The 18,324-nt window shown below is 38.3% G+C and overlaps 1 protein-coding gene across 6 annotated transcripts in view; it reads right to left on the bottom strand.

Annotated features, from left to right (window-relative positions):
- The window catches only part of LRCH3 (leucine rich repeats and calponin homology domain containing 3), a 95,687-nt gene that overhangs the window by 3,420 nt on the left and 73,943 nt on the right, over positions 1-18,324 (bottom strand). For 2 of the 6 annotated variants that reach the window (XM_037525385.2, XM_037525386.2), the window contains 4 exons: positions 17,107-17,222; positions 16,252-16,389; positions 7,536-7,613; positions 2,842-3,262 (listed from right to left, as the gene is read on the bottom strand). In XM_037525385.2, coding sequence (XP_037381282.1) covers positions 3,062-3,262; positions 7,536-7,613; positions 16,252-16,389; positions 17,107-17,222 — 533 coding nt within the window. In that variant the 3' untranslated portion in view covers positions 2,842-3,061. Of the gene's footprint in view, positions 1-2,841; positions 3,263-7,535; positions 7,614-16,251; positions 16,390-17,106; positions 17,223-18,324 lie in introns of those variants that run through there. The other 4 variants (XM_037525388.2, XM_037525390.2, XM_037525389.2 and 1 more) reach the window with 3 other exon arrangements.

Here is an 18,324-nt window from a genome sequence, read left to right as displayed (position 1 = left end):
CGTAACATAAAAACAAACAAAAGAGAAAATAGGATGAACATCACGAGAACTGAAAAAAAAAAAAAAAAAAAAAAAAAAAAGCACCCCTTCTTTCCCTCAAAATAACCAACTGAGATAAGAAAAGTCGGTACCTGGAAAACTGACCTCTGTTTATAGAAGTTACACAGAGATGGTGTCTGACACTTACTGTCATTTTATTAACGCAACTATAAGTACATACAGATCATTTTGAAAATTGGAAAATGGGCAAGTTACACACACTTATCCACACAACAGAGGAAAAATAGAATACTGTGAAGTGAAAGCAACATCCTTCATCCCTGATAAAATAGGAGCAGTACAGATCAGTAAAATAATGCAGGTGAAGGCAGAAAAAAGGTTTCAAATTACCAGGTGGCCCCAACCTGAAAGACATAACATGTAGGAGGCAGTGCTTTGGAAAGTACATACTGTAGGAAAGCAAGATGGTTTCATACCATAACTCAGCCAGCATGACAGAGAATGCTTGCCAGCTCATTATAATCCTGATTGAGAAAACCAAGCTTCTTATACGTATCAAGGAAGCATCATGGGGAGAAACTGAAATGTGCCCTTGAAATTTAGATGTTTGAGAAACTTTTCCCTATTTTGGGTAACTTGAAGGCCTGCTACAAACTGGTTAAAAGCTGACTTACATAATTAAAAAACAAAGTATTTGAAAAAGTACTTCAAATCCTGGTGTTTAATAGAGTAAATTATGCTGGAGACTATGGCATTAGCTCATTCAGGAATATCTTATGTATTTAAAGTGTTCACATGTTTGTTTAAGGAAGTTAAGTACTTCTAACTTCTTAGTCTCGTTAATATGTTTGGTTAATCGTTTCTTATGAGAGAAAAAGGCATATTTTAAGATTAACAACTATCACTGGTTTTTCTTTTAAGACTATTCAGCAAGAAAAGAGATTGTTCTCATAAAGGACAGAAAAGTAGAATCCTGGTTCCACCAACATAGAGACTACACATTTGTTAAAGAAGATAACTGGGTTTTTCTTTGCTTTTCATTGGCATTTACCGTATTATTAGAGTTTTACAAAACCAGTTACAATAAAAAAAAAATCTATTTTGAATAGTTATTGTACTTGTGCTGTACTTAATTACTTTTTGCTTAATACTTTGTATAAATACTTGAGTACCAAGGCAAACACTGCACTTGGAAAGCCTGCAGGGTGTTTTGCTCTCCAAAAAGACATTTTTTCCAAGGCGGGTTCCCTGATTTCTGTCCTCTCAGTAGGGCCCTGTGACTGTATGACTGTGGTTTAGATATTCCCTCAGAAGCGTCTGCTTTCCAGGTACACATTTACCTTCTAGCTGGCTTGGAGTATGCTATCTGTTCTGAAGACAACGCACAACTAATCCAAAATCACACATGAGACCATGTGTTTTTTATCAGATTTTTTTTAAAGGACAAAACTCCACAAAATTGAATGATCACTAACTCAGAGACATCTTAAAAACAAAACAAATCCTAACTCCCAAAACTCTGGAAGGCACTACTTCTTATAAATCTGAAGTGTGCAACAGTGTTCAATGTTTCGGCATTAACAATAAATAGCTTTTAAATGTGTTAAATACTGTCCCATTTATATGTAAGAATACCAAAACAATGAGACAGACCCTCAGATTGACTTCCACAAACAGGATATTATATTCCCTGCAATATCCCTTCCTATTTTACTTCAGTTGTCCAATTTTGTTAACAATCAGGAGATTCCTGGATGTCCAGAAACACTATGAGAACTAGAGTCTGAATGCAATTATAAAATGGTTTCAAGTGCTAAACCTAGCAGCTAATATACTTAGCATTCTGAAAGATACAAAAGTCACTGTATTGAGGAACAGAACAGACTACTGTCTAATACTTTTCCTGTTATTGTTTAGGTATAATCTCAACAGCCTACATAAATTAGAAGTTTACCCACTAAGATGGTTCAAATATATTAGAAATTATATTTCCAATTTTAAATTCTAAGTAGGATTCTAGAAATGAGACTCAGTTAAAGATAACCACTTGCCCCTGAAAGGTCAGTACCAGATCACTTTGCTTCTTGCTGTGTTCTATTTTGAATGTACACATAGGGCCAAGCCATCTATAGAATCTGCATGATCTTTGCACCAGATTTTCTGATCAAATTAAAATTACTGAGATTAAATGGCAAGGCCTTCTAAGTATCTAGACAGCAAATGCTTAGGTAGATCTGTGCCTATCAATTACAAGGTTTTAGGGCACAGCTCAATGCAGTGATATGTGACCAGGTGCCCCAAACCAGAAAGGGCACAATCATTTTCCATATAAAGCTGTTGAAACTTGCAATTTCAAGTTGTGTTAAAGCATGGAAGAATGGACAGAAGGGATTTTATTATGTCATTTGGAAATAAAGTTCTAAGTTATATTGTAAGAATAGGTTTAGGACTGTATTAATAGAAATGCTTCGGCACTTGTGATAAGAGAAACAAAGTCTTTTTTGATTGCTGCAATTTGCAGCAACATGGATGGAGCTGGAAGGGATCATGCTCAGAGAAATAAGCCAGAAAGAAAAAAAAAAAAAATACCGGATGGTCTCACTCATAGCAGGAATTTAGAAAACCTATATAAGAGACCAGGAAAAAGACTAATAGTAATAAAGTAAAAATCAAAATCAACAAGCAACTATAAACCAGAGACACACTATGGTGGAGGTGAGGAGGGATTAGGGTCAAAATAAGGGAGTTGGGAATTGTATGGGGAATATAACCAATATGAAAATGCATACATTGTGCAAAAATGAAAAAAAAAAAAAGTAATATATATATATATCTATGGAACAAAGTCACAGCCAGGAGAATGGACAAATGACTGGAAAGAAAAAAAAGCTTTTTTTTAAAATCTTTGTTATCGTAAATGCTTACTAATGTAATGGGCTGGGCTGCTTATCTGGACATATGAGGAAAAAGAAAAAGCACATATGTAAATACTTCTGCATGAGAAACAAACCTCCTTTACCACAGGAATGAGGTGGAAAACCACTGGAAGGCAATCTTTCAGCTAGAGGGGAAAGATCCAGTAATAAAACATACAGAGAGTTAACATTAAAGTACAATAAAATGCCACAAAACCCAAAAGCTGAATAGATAGAGAGATAAAACTGGATTCTTCTGAATGTGCCCCAAGAGAAAGTAGTGTTTCAACAGTTCTTTTAACGCTGAGGTTTAGCTGAAGGATGTCGGAAGGGGAACAAAGATTGTCCTGTCCAAAGTGTGAGCAGGAAAGGAAAACAGAAAAACAAAGTCAGTGGATCAGATATACAGATTTGAGTACAGAATTCACTATGATCATCTCAATCATATTCAAAGAAACACATTCTGTAACATTTTTTACCATGAATGAAAATAAAATGCTGAAAAACAAAACTACTGAGAATTGATTCTCTATATGCTCAACCTGATCTTACTTCTGAATAGCAGAATGCAACTGGCTTAATGGGGACTAGTATGAACAGTAAGGGTGCTGGCTCAGGTGGTTTGAGACCTGCGAGTAGTGAGATCTGCATAGGGCAGCCTTTATTGCCTCTCATCCTTCCCTATTAACAAATAAAGACTAGGTCAGAAAGTAAGGACAAAATCTGCTGATGTGCTAAGGAGAGAGGTGTTTTCAAGAGAAAGCCAGGTAAATCAAGACCATTCAAAGAATGAGGAAATCGGGTAATATACAACCTGCAAATCAGTCGAACTGAATGATTTGGTGTTACTCTAAAAACCAAGCCCATCTTATCCAAGTCCATTTTACCAATCTGTACAAAGTGAACCCAGAGCTGTAATGGGGGCCTCCGGTTCAGATTAAGAAATTAAATAAATATTACTGGACTTGATCACAGGAACACATTCTTTAACACATAATTCTAATACAAAAGATACTGGACTCAACTGGAAACTGTTAACACTCATAGTTTTTGAATGTAACATATATTTTCATAAAGGCATAAGAAGAGAATACCCATATGCCCAATCTTACCAAAGGTTTTTTAATAGCTAACCTACTCTTTAATGTTTCAATTATAATTTAACTTGTATAGTATTTTAAAAGTTATACTGAGAAGAAAACTTGTTCACCTTCATACTTATTTGCTGGACACAGAGCTTGACAAATATCTATTATATTAAGTTTTATGTCATACATTTTCAAAAGTGATTATATTGACATCCCTGATTCCCCCCCTCCAACTCCCCCTAGATCAAACAGAGCAGTGGCAGTGTTTGGGTAAGAGGTCAGCATGCACAGAAGTAGGGAAGAACAAAGGAAGAAGTTTCTTTTTCCTTCTGTGGCAGAGAGACCTGAAAACGCTAGTTTGAATCTATGAGTTTGTGTATTTATTCTTTTTCCTTCATTTTGTTCTAGGCAAATGACTAACTTTTTAGCAGAAGTAGCAGCATAACAGGAACTCCTCTGAAAGTGGCAGTAGTGGTGGGACCACTGGTACAGATTTGGGTAGAAGATAGAAAGGGAGAAGGAAAAGGTGGCATATGTGGAATGTCCATTTCCTCTTTCTGATGGGTGAGAGAAGAGGGATGTGCAAAGAACTGTAGTCTAACCACCTTGGAAAAATACCTAAACTTTAAAAATTCTATTTATTCTATTTTTGCATCTGCTCTCAAATAGGATCGAGCTGATAGGAATGGGGTAGGCTGGCTCATAGTAACTACTGACTGGCAAATATTCAATTAAATGCATGTTGGATGGCACATTATTTTTGTGTTTTACTGATAGATGGGAGGTGCAGTCTGAAAGAATTCTAGTGTAGGGACTTGAAATCTGAGACAGATGGCTCTATAAAGTCCAGAATACAGAGAGAATGATTATAAACACTGGTAAATAATATTTTTAATAGGTTTATTGGAAATTAAATGTGTTAGCATGTATTGCTATGTAGGGCCATTTTTAGCTTTCTTCTCCTTAAGGATGCAGGGCCTCCTTTTAATCACTCTTACTTTTTCTCTGGTTCCTATTCCCTATTCTATTGTCTACATGTCACATTCTATTATTCAAAGACACTGCAGTATGGAACTGGGACAGCTACTGCACATGCTTGTATAATGTGGTGATTAGGTAGGATCATCTTCAGTAGGCAATAAATTAATGCCTACATAGGAACATTAAAACCTACTTGCTAATATGGAGAAAATGCATCTAATTTGTTTAGAAACATTATTAACGCTATCTTAATGGGTGTGTTTCTTAAAATATTGCTTTTCTCAATATTTTTTAAAAAAGGTTTGCTCTGAAAGAGATGATGAGCTTTTAGAAAACAATATGGTATAAAAATAAAAATTTGAATTTGTCCTCAAGAAAAAAAAAGTCCTTGCTACTACTAATTATAAATTTCAGTTTAAAAAATTGCTAAAGAATATTGTGAAAAATAAATAGCAGAATTGCCATCTACTTAATAAAAGTAGAAAAACATGGGAATTCATGCTGGTGAATGCAGATACTCTATGGAGCTGGGCTCTTTCTATTCCACTTTTCAACATGTAAAAGAGCTGAAGAGAAGGTGCTTCACAGCACAACAAATGATGCTGTGACCTTCTCAACTCTTGATTAGTTTAGAGAGAGGGATGGTAAGCTGGGGAAAGGGAGCTGGGTCATGACAGCTATTAGGGTAAGCTATTGACTTCAAGGCTAACAGTGGTGGTGTTGAGTCTGGGGGCTGGCCTCAAGTTTCTGACAGCTAATTAAGAAAGTACTAGAAAAAAGCTATATCTTTCTTCTTGAAAATATGTACTTCTTAGACTAGATATGGTGACAAGAACTGTAATGGTTGTGGATAAGCACCAAATGGCTCCACATGGCACCAAATAGTTACTTCTTTAAATTTATCTATAAGTCATGTCATTAAAGATAATATTTCTTTAGAGTACTGTATGTAGTTTTGAAAGGATAGTTAAATAAAAAGTATATGAAATTTATCTTCCTTAATCACATCTATAAAGAAAGTTAAACTATTTGTACTGTTAATAAAGTTATAACTGAGAAACCTGGAGGCACCTTGTATACTAAATGTCAAAGTGTTAGAATTTAGTGGGAAAATTGGTGAAATCTGAATAAAAGCTGTAATTTAGTTAACAGTCTATCCCAGTGTGTGTTAGTTTGGATTATACACCATGTTTATGTAGACATTAATAGAAGAGGGACTTGGGTGAAAAGTATACAGTAACTGTTATTTTTGCAATGTTTCTTTAAGTTTAAAAGTATTTCAAAGTAAACACTTTTTTAAAAAAGATTTATTTACTGGGCCTCCCCAGTGGCGCAGCAGTTGAGTGCTGGGTTGTGAAGCTGCCCGCAGCCTCTGCAGTGCCGGTTCGATCCCCGGCCACCGGGCGAGGGTCCCACAATGTGCGCAGACCTCTCCTGCCGCCCAGTGCTCCCCTCAGCAATGTACTTTGTCAGTCAGCCTGCTCTGCTCCCCGATCTGGCTCTGGTGAATTCTCTCATCCTCCCGTGCTTCTGACTGTACCCAGTGCTTGTATAAATAAATTAAAAAATAAATCTTAAAAAAAAAAAAGATTTATTTACTTATGCATACAAGAGCTGGGGTACAGGCCAGAGACGCAGCAGGGTGAGAGGGTTCACCAGAGACAGAGCGGGGAACAGTACAGGCAGACTGACTGAAATATACTGCTGAGGGGAGCAGCAGACAAAACAGGAGACATCTGCTTCACCATGTGGGTCGCTCCCTGACTGGCAGGGGATCAAACTCGTGCTGCAGAGGCTGCTGATTGCCTCATAGTGTGGTTTTTAACCTCTTGCACCACCAGGGAGGCCCCTCAAAGTAAACGCCTTTTTTTAAAAAAGATTTATTTATTTATTTATACAAGCACTGGGTACAGTCAGAAGCACGGGAGGGTGAGCAAATTCACTAGAGCCAGAGCGGGGAGCAGAGCAGGCAGACCGATGAAATATACTGCTGAGGGGAGCAGCGGGCAGCAGGAGAGGTCTGCGCGCCATGTGGGACCCTTGCCCAGCCACAGGGGATCTAACTGGCGCTGCAGAGGCTGCGGGCAGCCAGCGCTCACCTGCTGCATCACCGGGGAGGCCTTGAAAGTAAACACTTTTTGAAAAGTATAATAAGCAGGTGTTAAAAATCTGAAGCCAATGAAAGCATTCTCAATCCAAGATACACTTATTTTGAAGCATACATTGTTGTGTGTGAAGTTGATATAAGTCAAACAGCAAGTGGCGATGCTTAGGAAAATATAAAAAAAACTATTTTTGATTACTAAGCATTAATTACTTATTACATTTAAATTTGTATGTGTATGATTTCTTTGCTTGATCCTTGGAAGTTATTAAGGAAAAGTGCTCAAAAGTACACTGACTGAGTATAATAACAAAAAGTCATATTAGTAATTGTCAAATTAGCTCTGAGTTAGTCCTATAAGATTTTAGATACTTGAATTTCTGAAAGATTTTAGAAAACAATATCCAGGTGTATTTGGGTAACATAAAAAAATGACAGACTTATTACCTGAGGTACACCAATTTTTCTGCAAGCTTCTAAGAAATTCTCCACATTTCGCCTGCATTTTGCCATTGTTAATTTAGGCTGCAAAGGAAGAAAAATGTGATATTACTAGCAAAGTCTTAAAAATATTGCTAACTTTAAAAATACTCTTGCTAGTTGCTCTATAAATGTAATGCTATAGACCAGATGGTCAGCAAACATTTCCTTAATGGATCAGATAATGATAATAAGAGATTCATATGGTCTGTAGCAATTACTCAATTCTGCTAAGAACTTGAAATCAAAACAACGAAGCATGACTATGTCCCACTAAAACTTAATGGATCAGATAATAAGAGATTCATATGGTCTGTAGCAATTACTCAATTCTGCTAAGAACTTGAAATCAAAACAACTAAGTGTGACTATGTCCCACTAAAACTTTATTTACAAAAATTGGTGATGGCCTGTGGAGCATCGTTTGCTCCTCCCTACTTTAGTTTTAGATTTTTTAAAAAAGATTTTATTTATTAATTTTTGTGTAGAAGAACTGGGGTGTAGGCCAGAGGTACGGGGTTAGGGGAAAGTTATGAGAAAATTAACCAGAGACAGAGTGGGGATCAGAACTGGCAGACGTACTGAAATACACTGCTGAGGGGAACTGTAGGCGAGGCATGACAGGTCTGCTATTGTGGGTTAGCTACCAGGCTGGGGATTGAACTCAGGCATTGACTTTGATTTTTATAAGCAAAATGCTAAACAGAGAAATTTAGGGGGATAGAATGTTTTAAAATAATATACACTAAGGAAAATTTGGAGGAATGGCAAGAAAACCAATTACCCACAGCTCTCCCATTCAAATACAATCACTATGAACACTCTGGTTCATTTCATTTCCAATATGAAAGTTTTGTTTCAATTATATGCATAAACAAATATGTACTAAATATACTTATGCCCTAAATATCTATGTAAAATAGATATCTTTCTATGGGTAACAATAAAAAGAAATTTGAATATCTTAAAAAACAAACAGGGCCTCCCTGGTGGCGCAGCAGGTTGAGCGCAGCCCTGTGAAGCTGTCTGCAGCCTCTGTAGCACGGGTTCGATTCCCAGCCAGCCAGGGAGATTCCCGCATGGCGTGGCAGACCTCTCCTGTCGCACCCGCTGCTCCCCTCAGCAGTGCTTTTGGTCTGTCTGCCTGTTCTGTTCCCCACTCTGTCTCTGGTGAATTCTTTCACCCTCCCACGCCTCTGGCCTGTACCCCCCAGCTATTGTTAAAGGAAAAATAAATCTTTTTTTTTTTTTTTTTTTAAAGATTTATTTATTTATTTATACAAGCACTGGATATAGTCAGAAGTGCGAGAGAATTCACCAGAGACAGAGCCAGAGCGGGGAGCAGAGCAGGCAGAAGGACCGAAGTACACTGCTGAGGGGAGCAGCGGGCGGCAGGAGAGGTCTGCGCACCATGTGGGACCCTCCTCTGGTGGCCGGGGAGCAGCCGGGGATCGAACCAACGGTGCAGAGGCTGCCGGCAGCTTCGCAACCCAGCGCTCAACCGCTGCGCCACCAGGGAGGCCCGGAAAAATAAATCTTTGAAAAAAAAAAAAGAAAAACAAACAAACAAAAAACCAAAAAACCCCCCAAAAAAAAAAAAAAAAACAAAATAGCCTTTGTCCATAAATATGCTATAGATGCATCCTGTCTCCCACTTAATGGTAATATTAAAAAATTTGTTTGACTTTTGAATTTAAAGACATGTTAAGAACACAAGGAAATTATGAAAGTTTCCATAGAAAATTTCCCTATTACTAACTAGAAAGTTTGTTTCCTGAAAAGATCTCTAACTAGAAACACAAAATTATCACAAGACATAGGGAGATTTTGAAGTTTTTCAACTACTAGGTTATCATGGATTATATAGCAAGAAAGAAATACGAATCCCATTTCCCAAAATGATTACCAAATTCAATGGTTTAAATTAAATGGTTGGCTCCCAACCAATCATTAAATGTTTAACCATCAGTCCTGAAAGCCTTAAGTTTGTAGGGAATCTGACCTAGAGCTTTTACATAGCAAAAAGATAAAAAAAAGCCTACTCTAAAATGAGAATTAGAAAGGTCTTACATGTGAATATATAGGTTTTCTTTAAAGATGGCATGTGATACTCTGTCACCAGAAGAGGGATAATAACATAAATACGTAATAGTGCATGGAGGATACAATCTTGGTCTCAAAAAGGTGGCAGGGGCTAGGATTTGCTTTCTGATAAAAGATAAAAAGGCAACAAGTGGGATGAAAGGAAAATGTTTTATTTTTATTTATTTATTTTTTTAAAATTTTTTTTTAATAGAGGCATGTTTTATTTATTTATTTGTTTGTTTTGTTTACACATGCACTGGGTACAGTCAGAAGCGCGGGAGGGTGAGAGAATTCACCAGAGTCAAAGCGGGGAGCAGAGCAGGCAGAAGGACCGAAATACACTGCTGAGGGGAGCAGCGGGCGGCAGGAGAGGTCTGCACACCATGTGGAACCCTCCTCCGGAGGCCGGGGAGCAGCCAGGGATCGAACCAGCGCCGCAGAGGCCGCAGGCAGCCTCGCAACCCAGAGCTCAACCGCTGCGCCATCGGGGAGGCCCGAAAGGAAAATGTTTTAAATTTCAAGTTGAAAAACTTTCAAAAAGGTCCAGAAAGAGAACAGGAGTTAGGTTTCTATAGAAAACATACTCTTTTGCCTATACCAAGTTCCTCTATACTTGACATAAAATAGTTTTTAAAAGAGTGAACATAAATGGGAGAATCATGATCTTAACACAAAGAGAAAAACAATCATGAAGGTTCACACTGCCCAGTTCACCCTGGGGTAGGGTTCTTTCTCTTCTGTTTTTCACAGATGAAAAAGCAGGTTGTTCACTGGACAAGTAGTGCTATGTATGGTCTTCTCTCTCAACTTCTGGCTAGTTAAGAGGGATATAAGGTGAACTGAGGCATAGGAAAAATATTATTGTGGTAAAAGCTAGTGGGACAAGGAGTTAACTTTAAGAGAAGATGGCAAATTAAAAAACACAGAACAACTGCTTTTCATAGGAGAATTTTCCACTGGCTTGAAATTCTCTCACCACACACCAGTTTCCCTTTCTATCTCCTGGAAAAGGGAAGCAGAAACAATGACTTTTATACATACATATACACACACACACACATATATGGATATATATGTATATATTTATTATGTATGAACCTTGGCTGAGCAAACCAGGATCCTGATCTGAGTTTGAGGGAGAAAGCTGGGTATATGCACTGGGGCACTATGGGTGAGAGATTCCAGCAAAAGAAGGGGGCCTGGGCATTTTGTTCTATCAAAAAAAGGAACTCTAAAAAAAAAAGCAAACATTGTTTAAAAATGAACAATGATGTAAAATATATATAAATAAAAAAAGGAACTCTAATTTCCCAAAACTCTACTGTTCAAACACCAACATCTATGAAAGTAAGTCTGACTGCATAGGTAGAAATAAGTCTGACTGCACAAGCAGAAAAACAACCACTAGGGTGCAAAAAGAAAGGAAAAAAAGATAAAGTTCATGTTGTTCAAATTAAAATTTGGTTTAGGAGTTACCAGATCTCAAACAAAAAGAAAAGAAGGTTCAGAATTATGAGCATAGTGTGTAACTCAGCATTAGCTCTCTGAGGACTACAAGTACCCCAAGGGGGAAAATAAAACATTTCCTTTGAAATTTACCTGCAAAGGGTAGATTTCTGAGTGATGAAAGGGAATGGGAGCAGGGACCAAGTAACTCCCTCCCTTAGCATTTATTTAAATTCCAGGGATATACACTTGTCATCAGGGAAATGCAAATCAAAACTACCATGAGATACCATCTTACACCAGTGAGAATGGCACATATTAAAAAAACTAGCAACAACAAATGTTGGCGAGGGTGTGGAGAAAAAGGAACTCTTCTGCACTGTTGGTGGGAGTGCAAACTGGTCCAACCACTGTGGAAAGCTGTATGGAGATTTCTGGACCTACTAAACATAGAGCTTCCATATGATCCAGCAATTCCACTCCTAGGTATTTACCCAAAGGACACAGAAACATCAATTCCAAAGAACACCTGCACCCCTATGTTTATAGCAGCACTGTTTACAATAGCTAAGCTTTGGAAACAACCCAAATGCCCAAAAATAGATGACTGGATGAAGAAGATGTGGTACATATATACCATGGAATATTACTCAGCATTCAAAAAAGATAAACACATGCAATTTGCAGCAACATGGATGGCGCTGGAAGGGATCATGCTCAGCGAAATAAGCCAAAAAGAAAAAGAAAAATACCGGATGGTCTCACTCATAGCAGGAATCTAGAAAACTTAAATAAGGGACCAGGAAAATGAATAACTATAAGAAAGTGAAAATCAAAATCAACAAAAAACTATGAACCAGAGACACTTTTAGGGGGGCGGGGGTGGGAGGGGAGGGATTGGGGTCAGAATGGGGGGGCTGCAATTGTATGGGGAATATAACAATAAAATTTATTAAAATTAAAAAAAAAAAAATAAAAAGGATACAAAGAAAAAAAAAATAAATTCCAGGGATATAAGTCAATGTTTCATAATTGGGATCCAACTCCTTACAGATTGATGAAAACTGTGAATCTATTCTGGAGAAGAATGCAGATGCACACAATCCTGAAGCATTCACAGAGCCTCAGAAGCACTAGCAGTGCATGAATCCTAGGCTACAAACCTCTGTTCTGTATCTGCCCAAAGGAATCACGAGTCAGAAGGACCCAAGGGTGTATAAGCTTCAGCCCTCTGGAGTGCAGAAGGACTCATAATTTTGCCTTAAATCAAATCTCACAGGAATTTGCTATCCTCAAAATTTCAGATGACATAATAAATAGTTTTGGATAGTCATGTATATAGACTGTTGTATTTCTAGCCTGAACTAAGCAAGAAATCGTATGCAGGTTTTAGGGAAGAAAGTAATTTCCACAAGAGCATAATCTACACTGAAAGGAACAACAAGTAATTTTAAGTAATTCTGCTATTTTGGATATGTGAAATGATTTATAATTTTTCAGGCTTATAATCTAATTGTTAAAAACACACATGCCTTTCTGAATTTCTTTTAAAATGCTTAGATATACGACTTACCCTTATAATGACAGATCATTTTGTGAATTGTGAGAAAAATCATGCTTCATATAATACATCACGAAAATGTTTATGAAGTTACACTTAGAATTCTAATTAGCTAATTATCAAAGAACTGTAACAAATCATATGCATTATGTTAGCCACAAAGAACTACTGTGAATTTTCATTTGAATTTGCTTTCAATTTTATATGCTCATCACAAAAATTTTCTAAAAAAGTAAGTTATAAAGCTCTCTGTGTGATCAAAAGAACAAGTAAAGAGATAGAGAAGTCAGAGAATAATTCATATGAAGGAAAAATAGATATAAATACTTATACTGAAATCTAGTAGTGTAACAGAAACCCCATGAAAGCAATATTGACTTATTTATGATCGGGTTCACTCAAAGGCCATTTACTCACCCCTAAAGGCTGTAATTTGGGAAGTTTTATTAATCTATGTATTTCTGCTTAATTTTACAGGTCATTTATTAACCAAAAAGATTCCCTCTTAAAACAATTTTCATTAGGCCTTCTAGCTTTTAAGTTAAGTTTCCAGGATACCATTTCATAAAAGACCCCCTTTATTTATTTATTTTTTTGAAGAGGCATTAATGGTCTTAAGAGAGTGGACTCTCTGTAACTCATCTCTGTACCTTCTGATCCTGGGAAAATGCCTGGTGTATTGACAGATGCTCTATAAACATGAGTAAGGTTTGTGGTTGATTTTGCTAACCAGTTTTAAATGCTCCAATCTCAAGTTTGTTTTTTTTTTTAAATATATTTTGACTTTTTTTTTTTAAAGATTTATTTATTTATACAAGAACCGGGTTACAGGCCAGATGTGTGGGAGGATGAAAGGATTCACCAGAGACAGAGCGGGGAACAGAACAGGCAGATCTACTGAAATGCACTGCTGAGGGGAGCAGTGGAGAGACAGGAGAGGCCTGCTGTGCCATGTGGGATTCTCCCTGGCTGGCCGGGATCGAACCCGTGCTGCAGAGGCTGCAGACAGCTTCACAGTGCGGTGCTCACCCGCCTGAGCCACCAGGGAGGCCCTCCAATCTCAAGTTATACCCATCATTTCTTTGACTAATGAGAAGGTCCATGTGTTTTATTTCTCAAAGTGGTTAAAATTTGTTAAGTAGTTTTATTTTCCCTTTATGTATTTTACATTCTTAAACAGAACAAACTGTATGTTCTGCTGATCAAGGTAAAGAAACTCACTCATCCTTACTCTCAAATTTCACTGTCTTCATTAACTCCTGTCACTTCCTAAGTATCCCCCTGGAAATGAGAATGACAGGTTTGTCCTTTTTTTTCTTAACTCATTTTGTTAGAAACTGTGCAGAATGCAAAGTGTGAATAACTCCTTTCCTTACTGGCATTGCCAAACAGCAAGTTAATTCCTATTTTGTTAATCAATTTAGGATCAAAACAAAGTATCTGCTAAAAAACAAATGACCCCAAAATGAGATAAAGGCACACCTTTTGGAAAGGTTAGACACTGCCTAAACACGTTACAAATGCACATTTCAGAGTCATCAAAAGAGGGCGACACAATGATTGAATAATAAAATGCGCAGTGGGAACCCTGATTATACTCTGGTTGTGTATATGTGTGTGCTGGGGAGGGGAGAGGAGGGAAGCAGTTATGAAAGATATTCTTGGAACAACTGGGAAAATTGGTATATAGCTCATAGATGCTACTGGTGCCTCATGCGGTGTTATTCATCTAGCCTGTGTATCTATCCTCACCTTTTTTTTTTTTTAAATTTTTTTTTGCATGTTTTTATTTATTTATTTGTTTGTTTGTTTTGTTTATACATGCACTGGGTACAGTCAGAAGCGCAGGAGGGTGAGAGAATTCACCAGAGCCAGAGCGGGGAGCAGAGCAGGCAGAAGGACCGAAGTACACTGCTGAGGGGAGCAGCGGGTGGCAGGAGAGGTCTGCGCGCCATGTGGGACCCTCCCCCGGTGGCCGGGGAGCAGCCGGGGATCGAACCGGCGTCGCAGAGGCCGCGGGCAGCTTCGCAACCCAGCGCTCAACCGCTGCGCCACCGGGGAGGCCCACCTTTTTTTTTTTTTTAAAGATTAAAAAAAAAAATTATTTATTTTATACAAGAACCAGGGTACAGGCCAAATGTGTGGGAGGGTGAGAGGATTCACCAGAGACAGAGCAAGGAAACAGAATAGGCAGACTGATGAAATACACTGCTGAGGGGAGCAGCAGGCAAGTCAGGAGAGGTCTGCCGTGCCATGTGGGACCCTTGCAGGCCAGCCGGGATTGAACCCGCACTGCAGAGGCTGCGGACAGCTTCACAGAGCTGAGCTCATCGCCTGCGCCACCAGGGGAGGTTTCACCCTCGCCTTTTAACCCCAACTTCCTGCTGGCTGCTAATGGATCACAGCTATCCCGTTTTTGGTTTCAGCCTGATCCTATGGAGAGAATTGGAGAGTGCGAATCACACCACACTCCCACCTTGAGGCAGGAGGTATCAGCCCCCACATCATTCTGTCCCTGGCTGTGGGTAAGGGTAAGTGCAAGGTGGACTAGGGGTAAAGTGTTGTGACAGCTGCAATTTTTAAACGGTACAGTTAAAATATACAAACATACACAAATAGAGACAAAGCTAGATAGCAAATGTGATGAGTATCAGACCTAGGTGGAAGCTTTATGAGTGTTTCTAACCTAAATCATATAAAATGTTGTAAACCAATGTTAATAAATAAAAATAATTAAAAAGTGTGTTATTCTTTCAATTTTTCTAAAGATTTGAAAATATTCATAATAAACAAATTTGAAAGAGAAAAAAAAATAATTCTGTCAACCCAAAAGTTTCCTTTTTTGGGGTGCCATCCAGTTACCAACATCCAGATCTAACCAGCAGTATAAAGAGAATCTGCCAGTCATCTGGACTGATTTTTCTCCCCCATTATCTACCTGAGGTTGGTAACTAAACCATGTCAATTCCATGTCCCAAATAGCCAGCAATCTCAACTGCAATTATTATCATATTATTTCCCTCAAATTGCTTCAGTATTTCCTCACTGTCTCTACTCAGATAAAATTTTAACTCTGACATGGTACCATGAGGCTCTTGTCACAAGGCCCTTGGCTTACCACTCTAGCTACATTCCCTACTATTTGCACCCAGTCCTTAAGTATTAAAAACTTAAGAATTCCTATTCTGAGCAATTTAAGAATTTCTTAAATATGCCATAATTTTTCTTAGCTTTTCAATCTAGGAATACTATGTTTGGAATGCCTTCTCTCTCTGTATTGTTGGCAGATTCCTAGCCACACTTTAAGAATTAGTTCAAATTTCACTTTTTCTGGAAGGGTTTTCCTGGACACCCAGGGAAAGATAAGTGTATTTTTTGTATTTCTGTAACATACCCTTACACAACTGTCTTATAACACTCATCACACTGCTATAAGTTACTGTTTACATGCCCATTTTTTCTCTAGTAGAAGTGAGACCTGAGAAGGCAGGAAGTGAACTTTCAGTCTCCCAAGCATTCTGTACAATGCATGCCACTGGACTTAACAAATGTCTGATGAACAGCCAACATTCTTTAGCATTGTAAGCTTACTACAGCTGGTGAGGGAACGTGAATGCTTGGGACAGATCGAGGCCGCACATGATTAGCCAAATGGCAAAGAACAACGCCATCAGTTAGAGCTGCTCCAAGGTCACAAGGCAGAGATACTTTCAACCGGTATTCAATATGCTGAAAGGAAAGGAAAATGGGCAACATTAATTGAGTTGCTGACACATAGGACATAATGAATTTATAATGGAATTTATTTCATTGGAAATCAAGATAAAAAGCAAGTAACTAAAATGCCACAATCCTTAGTTTATTCTTTAAAGTCAATAACTTAAGGAGATTAAATATTTATGTACAGCAGCCAGACAACAGTGGTGCAAAGTACAGGAGAAATTAATACACAATGTTCTGATTTTTTTTTTTTTTGGTGGGACCTTCACTGGTGGCTGGGGATTAAACTGGCGCTGCAGAGGCTGTGGGCAGCCTCGCAACCCAGCGCTCAACTGCTGTGCCACCAGGGGAGGCCCTGATTGTGTTTTTTTTTTTACACAAAACAACACAAACCTCGATTCTCTTTGAATTCCAAAACAAATAAACACCATATATGAGTGATAGGTATATATGTACATACATATAAATATTATAACAAAGGCAGAAAAAAATTTTAAGTGAGTAAGGCCAGGGATTGAACTTCACAGAATCCTCTCATTTTCCTAGTCAACAGCTGAAAAGAATTCCTTTGTAGCAATTTTTTTACATTCATTTCACAATAGGCAGCACAACACTCACTGGGCACTTCATTCTACTAAAAAGTATAAATCAAATGAATGCGTGATTGCAGGATATGGGATACAGCAATACCACTGAAAAAGTGTAGTTCAAAGGTAATGTACATACTTTCCGTAGTTGATCTATTAATTCCAGCTCTTCTTCTCTTTGTCTTGAGTTCTGTCTTGTTACTGAATCTGTAGAATCACTGATAGGTGCAGAAGACGAAAGGGGTGAAGCAAGACCTAAAAAAATATTAATATGTAAGACAGAAAGACGACTGCCAATGTTGGAATAATATTCAGTTTGCCTAATTATAGCTTCATTTTTATATTTTATTTTTTTAAAGATTTATTTATGTATACAAGAACTAGGGTACAGGCCAGAGGTGTGGGGGCGTGAGAAGATTCACCAGAGACAGAGTAGGGAACAGAACAGGCAGACCAACTAAAATACACTGCTGAGGGGAGCAGCGGGCGAGACAGGAGAGGTCTGCCGCACCATGTGGGTTGCTCTCTGGCCAGCCTGGGATTGAACTTGTGCTGCAGAGGCTGCGGACAGCTTTATAATGTGGTGCTCCCTTGTGCCACCAGGGAGGCTCTGGCATTATCTTTTCAAGCTCTATCCATGTTGTCTCAAATGGCATGAGTTTGTTTTTTTTTATCACTGTGGCTCAACTACTTTTGATTGTTTAATTATATCCATGTGAAAAATGTTTTTATTGAAAAGTAACACACAGAAAATTATACTGATCATAAGCATATAGTTCAATTAATTATCATCACAAAATAGATACAACCAGATCAATAAATGCAACCCTAACAACACCCTGAAGCCCCTCTTATGTTCCCTGACCATCAGTACGCAAAGGTTATTTCTTTTTTTTTTTTTTTTTTATTTTATAGAGGCATGTTTATTTATTTGTTTGTTTGTTTTGTTTTATACATGCACTGAGTACAGTCAGAAGCGTGGGAGGGTGAGAGAATTCACCAGAGCCAGAGCCGGGAGCAGAGCAGGCAGAAGGACCGAAGTACACTGCTGAGGGGAGCAGCGGGCGGCAGGAGAGCTCTGCGCGCCATGTGGGACCCTCCTCCGGTGGCTGGGGAGCAGCCGGGGATTGAACTGGCGCCGCAGAGGCTGCGGGCAGGTTCGCAACCCAGCGCTCAACCACTGCGCCACCGGGGAGGCCCCCGCAAAGGTTATTTCTACCCTCACAAGATTCTAACTCATCTTGACTTTTTTTTTTTTTTTTTTAAGATTTATTTATTTATTTATTTATTTATTTATACAAGCACTGGGTACAGCCAGAAGCGTGGGAGGGTGAGAGAATTCACCAGAGCCAGAGCG

This window comes from Talpa occidentalis, unplaced genomic scaffold (genome assembly GCF_014898055.3).
Source record: "Talpa occidentalis isolate TD23 unplaced genomic scaffold, MPIMG_talOcc4v2.1 talOcc4.4, whole genome shotgun sequence".
NCBI classification, from domain to species: domain Eukaryota; kingdom Metazoa; phylum Chordata; class Mammalia; order Eulipotyphla; family Talpidae; genus Talpa; species Talpa occidentalis.
This window is presented reverse-complemented; position numbering and strand designations above follow the sequence as displayed.